Source organism: Silurus aristotelis (assembly GCF_946808225.1).
Source record: "Silurus aristotelis genome assembly, chromosome: 28".
NCBI lineage: Eukaryota > Metazoa > Chordata > Actinopteri > Siluriformes > Siluridae > Silurus > Silurus aristotelis.
This window is the reverse complement of record NC_139601.1, coordinates 10,006,335-10,017,751: the sequence shown is the minus strand read 5'-3', so window position 1 is coordinate 10,017,751 and position 11,417 is coordinate 10,006,335. Positions and strand designations below refer to the sequence as shown.

The 11,417-nt window shown below is 37.0% G+C and overlaps 1 protein-coding gene across 4 annotated transcripts in view; it reads left to right on the top strand.

The window, feature by feature from the left end:
* Positions 1-10,653: 10,653 nt before the first annotated feature.
* Positions 10,654-11,417, top strand: part of iqsec1b (IQ motif and Sec7 domain ArfGEF 1b) — a 206,155-nt gene continuing 205,391 nt past the window's right edge. For all 4 annotated transcript variants that reach the window (XM_083533967.1, XM_083533973.1, XM_083533966.1 and 1 more), the window contains exon 1: positions 10,654-11,115. In XM_083533967.1, the coding sequence (XP_083390093.1) occupies positions 10,847-11,115 (269 nt within the window). In that variant the 5' untranslated portion in view covers positions 10,654-10,846. The remainder of the gene's footprint in view (positions 11,116-11,417) is intronic.

Sequence of the window (11,417 nt, the reverse complement as noted above, 5' to 3'; positions counted from 1 at the left end):
AGGCAAGTTTGACATCTCGATGCCGGACTGCCAGAAGCTCTGATCGAGCTTAAAACAAACAATCGTCAATATAGTTTAGATTGCGGATACCCCGGAGTCTCAGCAGGGTCAATGCCGCATCTATGCACCTTGTGAAGATGCGGGGTGAGAGCGCAAGGCCGAACGGGAGGACCCGATATTGGTAAGCTTCGCCCCCCGAAAGCAAACATCAGAAACCTCCTGTGAGCCAGAAGGATGTATATGTGGAAGTATGCGTCCTTTAGATCTATTGTGACAAACCAGTCCTCGTTCCTGATCTAAAGGACAACCTGCTTGAGGGTGAGCATCCTGAACCTAAGCTTCATTAGCGAGCAGTTCAAGGAGCATAGATCTAGGATCGCAACCCGACATCCTTCTTCGGAACCATGAAGTGCTGGCAAAAAGCTGGTAAAAGCCAGTAAAAGCCCGCTCTCTGTGTAAAGGAGGGACCACCTTGATAGCCTCCTTTCTTAACAGAGTGAGTACTTCTAGTTCCAGGACCAGAGCCTGCTCGGTTTGCACCAGAATGGGACACACCTTGTCGAAGCAAGGGGGAGAGGATCCGAACTAAATTAAGTAGCCCCTCTCTACCGTGCCCAGGACCCAATGAGACATGTCTGGCGACTTTCCCAAGCTGCCAGGAAATCTTTTAAGACAACCAGTCTCTCAAGACTGGCCTCTGACCTGACCAGAGCGGCTGGAGTAATGCCCTGCAGCCGTTGGAGCCTCCTGAGAGGTGGCCAGTCTCCTTCATCCGCTATGAAACCGGGCAGAGGTGGAGGAGGCTGTGCCCTGAAGCACATCCTGTGGCAGGGTTAACAGCCCGATTTTCTGGTGACGCTGAGAAGGAAGGGGCACCATATAATGAGGTGTACACCGTCCTCCTAAAAATGAGGCCCTTTTGTTGTCACGCTTGCCGTAGAGGACGACCCTCAGGTCCAGGCTTGGTGCCCTAAAAACAGGTATGATTATTTGATGGAAATTACTCCATGGGCTCAGAAACACCTTTAGAAATCAAACACATAATTGTAAAAACAGCTCACAGTGTCATCTACAAATGCAGGTTAATTATGCAAAGATGCAGGTGCTATAATGCAAAGAAAAAGCCATATGTGAATATGATATATGTATATATATTTAGTTTCTTAAACAACATATGCTTTCATCCAGAAAAAAACATCTGTTTTGGGAAAGGCCTTGCATATTTCAGCAAGACAATGCTAAACCGCACCCTGCATCTAATACAACAGCAAGGCTTCATAGTAGAAGAGTCCGGGTGCTAAAATTGCCTGCCTGCTGTCCAGACGTTTCACAATGTAAAACATCTTACCTGCCAGCAAGATCTAACAGTATACATGTGAGCTAGCAGCAGCACTGATGAGTTGAGTTACAGTGGTATGCTACACCAACAAAGAGCTATGGTTTAATATTAAACAGTATACATGTAAGATAGCAGCACTGATGAGTAGAGTTACAGTGGTATGCTACACCAACAAAGAGCTATTGTTTTATATTAAAAGTCTCAATAATGCATAATGAGCAGATGGTGGCACAAATTTAATCTCTACGAATACACCTTACGTTGGTTAGTAAAAGGAATATCAACACTGGCTTTACAGAGGTTATTGCCCACCAAAATGATCAGTTGCATTATTCTTGATTTTTTTATGTTTAGTGGAAAACACAAAGTGTAACTGATGAATTGAGATGATAAATAATTATACAATTATAATCTGTGGTGGACAAAGTACTCAAACTATGTATTTGAGTTAAAGTAGAGATACAATTGGTAAAATATTACTCAAGTAAAATTAATAGCTTTCCCTTTAAACTTTCACAAATACTAGAAAAATTTATTTTCCTTTAAATGTACTTAAGTACTTAAAATTATTATGGCTATAATGTTCCTATTATAGCCCAAAAGCTTATTTTCAACTAATAAAAAAAATTAAATTGCACGAATAAATAAAAAATTTTTTTTTTTTTAAATTAGAGACAGGAGTTTTTTCCATAATTTTTTGCTCTCAAAATATTGTGCTTGCTGTTGAACTGATGCTGAACTGTATGTACGTGCTAAGTAGTTACCATCAACCGGCAACTGAAACAAGTTCAAAACAGAGCGTGCACTTCCCTGATTGGTGGCTTGCTGCGTTTTGCTGCGGTTACGTTTTTATCCACTCATAAATAAAAAAGAACGACTGATTTCACAAAATGTAGTTGAATTATAGTAAGATATTTGAATTGAAATGTAGTGAAGTTACAGTAAAGGTCTCCCCAAATGGAAATACTTCAGTAAATTACAGATACGCAAAAAAAGCTATTTAAGTACAGTAACAAATTACATTTACTTTGTTACTGTCTACCGCTGTTTATTATAAATAACAATATATTATATTTAAATTAAAAGATTTTTACTGTATGGTTCAAAATGTGCTGGTGGAGACAGTCCCCTATAAACTACTGAAACAGCAGGACATACTTGATTGTTTTTGCTACACACTGAAGGCATTTGGGTTTATGTTAAAAAAAATTAATATTATACAATAAAATAAAATTTCAGTTTTTATTTCCTGATTTATTTATTTTTTAGATAAATGGTACAACTTACTGTATTTAGCAAATTTTATTTGAATAAATTCAGAGCTAAATCAAATATAAAAACATTTGTTGCAATTCTCTCCAAAAGTACTAAAACAGCTAAGCTGATTGATTTGTCTAAATATTGAAGACACTGATGATCTGTCTTTAAGACCTTTATCCAGTACTCAGTGGTGCACCAATATAGCTGTCCCAGGAAAGCCATTTTTATTTTTTTCAGCCATGTTAGCAATGGCTTTCTTACTGCCACTCACCCCGTTAAACCTGCAACTTAAAGTTCTCTTCTCAGCTGAAAATGAAACTTCCTGATTTGGGACTGGGGCATGTGAAGCTACATATCTCTTTACATCACTGGCCAAAAGTAATTCTGATGTCTGTAGGATCAAATCCTTATCCCTAAGAAACACCTTCTTGAATGGTGTCAAACAAGTTTCTTGAAAACAATTTTTGTGAAGATATGTTTTCTTTAACTAAAAAATATATATTATAATTAAACATTATATAATATAATAAAATGAATAAAATATATCTGTCTGAGTTCATGTGTATATTTGATAATATTTTATTACATAGATTCAGTGTATTTTAGAACATAATTTAATCACATAATGTATGTAAGTATTTGTTGTCAACAGCATTCTTCTTTATTTTACCATTGTCACTTGAAGTTGCATTGTTCACTTAAGTTACAATAGTTTCAAACAAAATTCTGTAGGAGAAATCTGTGCTCAGTATGTTCTATGTGAAATGAGGAAAGAGTTTAAATGAATAGGGTGAAATGTACATCCATAGCTATGTGTTAATATGTATTTTGTGCTATGTGTATTAATAAAACAAACTCTCATGTACACACAAGATGAAATAAACTATTTGTTTTATATTATACTTTTTTAAATGTAAAAACCCCTTTATTAACCGGGTCAGATCTGAAATTTATGTGCACACTCCATTTGTTAAAGAAAATACAGAGTAAAACAGAAATAATAGATTGCTTTGAGATTTCATCAGAAAAGTAGATAGGAGTAGTAGTAAGATTATTTGCTGTATAATATACCATTTACCAAGTTTAGCCCTGTAATTAAAATCTTATACTTCAAGAATTCTCGGCGTTAAACAAAATAAAACAATTGTGTGTGTGTGTGTGTGTGTGTGTGTGTGTGTGTGTGTGTGTGTGTGTGTATACAGTATATACAGACTTAGTTTACAGACTTCGTCTGTTTAGTTTAGTTCATATTGTTCTAGACATAAATATACTTGTGTATTTGTTGCTAATATATAAACTCTATCTAACAACATTCTAAATAATAAATTGTATAATTTAATCATCATTGTCAATAAATAATTGACAAAAATATTTATTATTGTTGCAATTAACACATGCATTACTACTTTTAATGGCTAACTTGGACTAACTAGTACGCTAGAAGGTTTGACATAATTTCTGATCCCTGATTTTTTGCCAGCATGTAATGAAAAATTTTTCCCCCTTTTGATCAGAATTTACACTGATCAAGTCCAGAATCAGGCAGTGCTGGCACAGTGGGTAGCTTCACAGCTCCAGTCTCGCTTAACTCCAATGCATGTTTCTTCTAGGTTCTCCAGTTTTTCCCACTGTTCCCACAGTGAATTTCTTTTCTTTCACATATCTCAGTTTTTTAAGGAAGTTAGGGTAAAAGCACATGGTGAATCTGGAGCAGAGAGTTTCAAAGGCCTTGCCCATTATTGACATTGAGATAGTGTTTGAACCCATGACTTTCTGTTCACTACTACACAGAGCCTTAACCATTGTCTTTTCATCCATCCACCTAGCCACTCATCATTCTATTTCTCCTATGCTCATAATCATTGTAATCAAAATTTTTGAAGTGCCTTTATGATTAGAGATTTAGTACATCAAGCCCATAATATACAGATACAATAAATCACTTCAAGCTTCTTCAATGACATAAATGACAAGCTTACTATCATGTACAGAGCAACCTCGATACTCCCGGAGGTTACGGTCTATGAAGAAATCGTGAGGTTTTGACTCGTTTTGATGATTCCTTTTTTAAGGGGAATTTAGTTTTTTGTTTTAGTAACTACTTTAAATAAATAATACAATAATTAAATAGATTTTCCCAAATTTTTATTTCATTTATTAGTACAAACTCTGTTTTTAAATGTTACAACGAACCTTCGAGAAAAACTCTCTATCAGAAAACAAACTATCATATTTTTTGTGAGTTACTCTTAATCCGGACCCAAATTGAAAGTCGCAAACTATCGAGGTTGTGAGTGTCAAGCTCACGAGTATCGAGGTTCCACTGTATACTTTATTTTCAAATGCAAAAAAAAAATGCTTTTCCAGCCTGCTGAATAATTAACATTAAAAACCTTACTAACAAGTTGCTGACCCTCCCACACCAGATGGTATCAGATCTGGAAACAGAAGTCTATTTAAACAATGCAATTGTGATTTAATTACCATCTTCAATTGTGTCAGTGTACTATGTGTACTATTGTGTCAGTGTACTATGTGTACTATTGTCAGTGTACTATGAACAAAGCTCAACATATGCAAGCTTTCCCAAAAGTAACACATTCACCAGTTCCTCTTAGTAGATTAAACAAAGACAAAAATAACTGTCGTAAAGTCAGTGTGGACCCACACTGTGTGCATATTTAATTTCTGATATCATGAGCAGATATTGCTTCACTGTTTGTTGCTTTCAGTTAATCTTCAATGACTGGTATAGCTGTCTTCAATTTGTAAGGATGATAAAGAAACTTCCACAGTGACACTAGATAAAAATACTAGATAAACTACTGCCATAAAATTAAGTGAAAATTAGCTTTTGAATCCTTGTTTCTTCTATACTTCACTCCAGGCCAGATCAGAAGTTGGTAATGCTGAGACAACGATATCGGCTCACGCTTCACACTCCAAATTAGCAATGACAAGCAATTATACTGCATTGAACATTCATGGATATGGAAGGCAAAGTAATGAAGAGGGAAATAGATCTGAAGCCAGATCTGATTCTAAAGACTGCTTCGATCCCAGTAGGTAAAATATTAGGGGCTATACTGCCATGTACTTACACTTTATTGCCATTGTGTGTTACCAAACAATACTTTATTTAGAATTTGAAATAAATAAAAATAATTTTACGAACTTTTTCCTTATTTCATACTTTTATGGTGATAGAAATATAAAATGCAGGCAACCCACTAGGCTAATAAGATTTAATTCAATAAAAAAATATCTTGTCATTCTTTTTATTTAAAACTGTAGGTATACAATTTTACATTACATTTACATCTGTCCCAAAGTGTTACATTGTATGTGTATAAATGTAAATCTAGATCATTGTTCACAATTGGATAAGTCATCGTTATGCCACTTATATGCCAGTCTATAACAGAAAAACAATGACAAAGTGTTAGCTTTCATACTTTAATATGCATATACTGTACTTAAAAAAAATTAAATAAAAATTGTCAAGCGATTTGAGCAAAATGACAAATTCTATTAATAAAGGATGTTTCAACGAGTGCCAACAAAATCCTTGTTAGCTATTTGCTTGCTATAATTATTTTTTTTTCAATACATACAATATTTTCATCATCATCATCATCTGTAATGATTTTATTATTAGATTATCTTTATTTTTTTACAGTTCTGTTTGCTTTCTCTTTTTACCTATTTCTTCCTTTTCTGGTTTCTCTTCATTTTAAAAAGCGTGACAATCCAAAATAAACTTGCACATGATAGTAAGAAAGGGCCCACTTTGGGGGGAATTCTTTGTATAGCAGTGTACATTACACATAAGACCGTTTTGAGAGTTTTACACTTTGAAAATGTCCATGGGCTTGGTGTCAGTATTCGGGGGGGCCCTCAAAACTCAAGATTGTTTGCCTTACCTGTCCTGTAGCTATGCCTCTGGGTGAGTCAGAGATGAAAAAAAGGGAAAAGGAGAAAGAGAGAAAGAGAAAGAGGGAGAGCAGACTACATCTCCTCTATAGGATAAGACCTGTGTAGAATCAGAACATCAGATACGAAAGGATTGGACGGCATGCTGTCTCACTCACATATTAAAACTAGTCAGGCAGCAGGGGAGCTAAGTCCAGCTTTACACAATCTCTAGCACAGAGTTACAGGGAGAAATCGTTAAACCAGCAGCTACTTCTTCCTTTATATTCACACTTTATGTCTATGTTCTCTTGTGGGAATGTAACAACTGCTTCTCTTGTCAATTGTGGCCATTGCCTGCATGACATCCCAAAGAGAAACCATACAATTTATCTTAAAAGATAACTATTTAAACACACATTATATACTGCACCAATCGCTGCTAAAAATTACTTGCTAGATTTCCATGTTTCATGCTTAACCCTAAAAGCTTTTTAATCAAGTCTCATACTAAGTTTTCACACTAGTTTTGTCATGAGATAATAACAAAACGGTCCTAACTACATACATTCAGCAGAGGCACCAACAGTCTCTGCTACATCCTTTCAAGCTTTATTATTATTTGTAGCGTTTTTATACTTAGTAGTTTTCATAAAAAGCTTTTCTACCACCATGGTGCATAAATAATAATTGAGAACCGCAGGAAAGAACTAAAACTGTGAAAAAGGGATAAAAAAAATCAGACCACGTGCCGTTCCGCTTTATTAGTCGTTTTACAGCATCTCACCTATTTTGCATTGAACTGACAAATTCTCATTGCAAATGTCACTTCTCATGCTGTCTTTTTTTGATGGTTGCTAAAACGGCGGTTGCATGCCCTGCAAGTACATAGCAAATGAAAAGTCACCTGTCGTTTTGCCGCTTGGTTGTGTCAACACAGGGGTAATTGATGCAAGAGCACTGAGGGGCACTAGTGTTTTCAGTTTACATGACCTTCAGTTACCACATCTGGATTCTTTGTTTACAGCCAGTCAGGATTCAAATCCACTTTAGTAGCATTATCAGTCAAATTACATTTAAATGAGATGTTTTGGTTTAGAATCACACTTGGACTTAGGTTTTTAAAATCATATATTCCATTTAGCATCTCAAAGTTACATTTTTTTGTCCCGAGTTAAACACAATTTCACTACATCTGAATTTTTTACTTTCACAAAAGACACCAACTATAAACACTATACAGAGAGGGAGCCAATAGCCATCTGAAGAATAAATAAGGAACGTGTTATTTTATTTATTGTTATTGTACGTTTTATCCCTCAACAGTTTTTATTCATGTGAGTTTTAAACAGAGAAACTTTTTTTTTTTACTTTTATTTCTATATTTACTTTATGACATTTTTAGCCGATGTCACTCTCTACGTCTCTTTGGTTTCTCCATCAGCTCAGTGTGGTAGTTATATTCATTTCAGTGTTTAGTTTAAAAACATCTTGAAAGTGAGTCATTATAGCAACACTGGAGTTTCTCATAGAAAAAGGAACAGCTTTTAATAGGAATACTTTTGGGGAGGAAAAAAAGCTTTTTTTTTAAAAAACAGCATTGATTTACCACTTCTGAAACAGCGTGGTGTGAAATGGCATGTCTTTAGAAGGTTTTAAAAAGACTGGAGGGGCAACGAAAATTCTACTTCACAGATTTTTAGATATTCAAAGATAAGTGTTCTCCTTAGAGCAGCTCAGAATATCAGCTCTGAATCAATGTTCTCTTTATATGATTAAAATTTACGGAAGCTTTTTAACCGTAAACACATTTAAGGATGTTTTGACAATGGGTGCACATTCAGAATATAGAATCACTCTGGGGTCTGTTGTAGACAAAAGTCAACAACAGACCTCAGAGTGATTCTATAACCTAAATATGAATGTAAAAAAATTATGTACACGAATCCTTTCAATAAAAAAGGCAGCACTTATTAAAAAGCAAAGCCTAAAGCAATACCAGTCCTGGGCTCCTGAGTCAAAAAGAATGGATGAAAGATAAATTGAGGGAATAGAAAAGCTTCTAAAAAATACAGGAAAAGAAAGGCAATCTGTGGACCCACTTCAACCATATCACTGTCAGTATGCCTGGGCTCAGATGATCCCAAGATGTTAAAGAACATGCACACTAAAGTGTGAATTATGCTCATTATCTGCTTCCTATTCCTCATTAGCTGTGCAATACTGAAGGATCCAGGCATCAGAAAGGAAAAATCTTAGGATTTTCACTCTGTGGGGAAATTAGGCTGCTTATAGAATCTTCTAGTTTGCATGTCACTGTGTGTATGAGTGCAATTGTGTGCATTCATATTCAGCATTTCACTAAACTCTACACAGCTTGGCTGGATGTATATTTTGGAACATTTTTGTGCTTTTTCAAAAGATCACTCATTAAAATAGTCTTAAATTGGCTATGGCTTTATTAAAAACACCTAAAGAATGCTAAATGCTAAAACAACAGAATTATAGGAGGCATTCAAAATCACTGAATTGGTTTTTATTCCTTTTGTTTATTTTACAACCCCAAACCTCAAATTGAAATATAACCACTAGGGGGAGACCAATGAATCTGCACCAGCATCAAACCCTGCATAAACAAAGCTGCTTATTTCTATGGATCTGCACCAGCAGTACTCATCAAACCCTGCATAAAGATTCCACATGCTGAGATGTGTCTGTGTACATATATACAACTCAAACAATCAGACAAACAAAGACTAATACAATTTTAAGTTAAAGATGTATAAATAAGTATACACACACAGACAGACATACACACACTAACTTTGTCAATGTGTCTATGGGTGCACAATACAATATCGTTGTATGGTTTATAGTGTGTATATATATTTACCACACCCATACTATCTCATCATCTGAACAGAGTGATTGGACTGGCAAAGTCACACATACCATCTTATCATCTGAACACAGAAGTATACACTATGTAAAGTTACTTATATTGTAAAATTGAAGTAGAAGAAGGTATCCATGTAACATTCAGGCAGTCTGAATGCACTTTAAGGCTCAGTGTATACACTCTGTGTATGTTTTATGCAATAGTACATGGTCATGTGGCTATTCGGTAATGGATTAAAGAGATTCAAATTCACAAACCCTCAAACTTAAGCAAACAAACAAACAAACAAAAAACAATACAATGCTCAGCAATATTAACATTGTATAATGGCTCCTACAGATACATAAACTGAGGTTGGATTTTTATATGATGTTTCAGTTTTAAAGTTCTTACCAGTTACTTGGGGCTTTTCTGAGCATCATCTCTCCTGATATAAACCGTTTGTTGTATAATAAATAGGCGATGGCCTGCAAGTCCTCCAAAACTGGCTGCTGGAACAATTCTGCATTGATGTGTCCATGACTCTGGCATAATCTCAATTAAAACTTTAAGTTGTTCTATTTTTAGCCCAAAATGAATATCCTACATATAGAAGGTGATAATTGGACCTGTATTTTTTTTTTATTCCAAATGTCATCATAAATAAAAAATTGTGGCTGCTTACACTTGGGCCCACATCTATTCCAACTCAACATTGCTGTAAGGGGAAGTGGCAGCTCAGTAGTTGAGTTGTTGGACTTCTGATCAGAAGGTTTAAGAAAGGCCCTTAGCCCTCAACTGCTCATGTGTATAAATGGGATAAATTTAATTTGCTCTGAATAAGAATGTCTAATAAATGCCGGAAATGTCATTTCATTCATTATTGAATGATACCCTGCTTTATGGATTCTTTGTCTCCTTTTTTCCCCCTCGTTTCTCCAATAAGGTAAGATTTAGTTTACAAACTACCAGTAAACTGTGTTCCTCACAGGGTGGTGATGCCTCCCCAAAACGCCACGCGTGACGTAACTTCCCATTGCCTTCAGGCCCTCAAGTCTACTTGTTGATTTAATAAATGGCGTGTGTAATTCATAATTACATTAAAGTAAATGTGAGAAACACCATGCCAACACGGTTGACACGATCAGGGCGCTTTATCCAAATGGTCCATCTGTGAATATTAAGCGCAGAAGCGGGAACGTTCCTTCCGGTAAAGGGTTAATCTAGTTTGTGTACAGGCTCAGCGCTTTTTTTTTCCTGAGGGTAGTAGTTATTGTGGCGCAGAGCCTGTGGACGGCGCGCTGCCGCAGCGCAACTTCTTCACTCGGCGAGAAGGCGATAAGAGCAGCGCGAGCGTGAACAATGGCCGAGCGGAGAGCGCGCGCCGCGGCGGATCGGGACCGAGCCTGTGCGTGAACGCGCCGCGGCGGCGGCGTCCGCAAAATAACCTGTCCCCGATGGACGGGCGTCTCGCGCACGTCGGCGACATGGAGAACGCGCCGGAAAACCCGAGCAAGGCGGCCGAGTTCCTGAAGGAGCTCAACAACATAATCGAGACCCAGCAGGAGTTGCTAGAGAAGCAGAAGGGTCGCATTGAGGAGCTCGAGCGCCAAGTGCACGAGCTGTGCGAGGAAAACGCGTGCCTGAAAGAACAGCACCAGCGGCACCTGGTCACCTGCAGACTGCAGCAGCTCAGCTCCATTAAAGAAAATGTCCTGCAGGAAAAGTAAGTCCTGGTCACTTTTGCTTTTGTGGGCATGTGCTGGGGTTTGGAGAAGCCCGCGGCTTGTTGCGTTTGGCGGCGTGCGGCACAACCTGTCCTGCCGCTGAGCGCAGTGACTCTGTAAGCGAGAGCGTGCTGTGGGAAGTGTTGCTTTTGTGGTTCAGTCCAAATCAAAATAAAATGTAGCGCATTGATACAAGATGATACACATGCACACATCACACGCGGCCAAGTGAACCAAAAGTCTCCTGTAAAACCCCCTGGTAGTGGTTAGACTGGTGCAAAACCTGAGTAGCAATTCTATT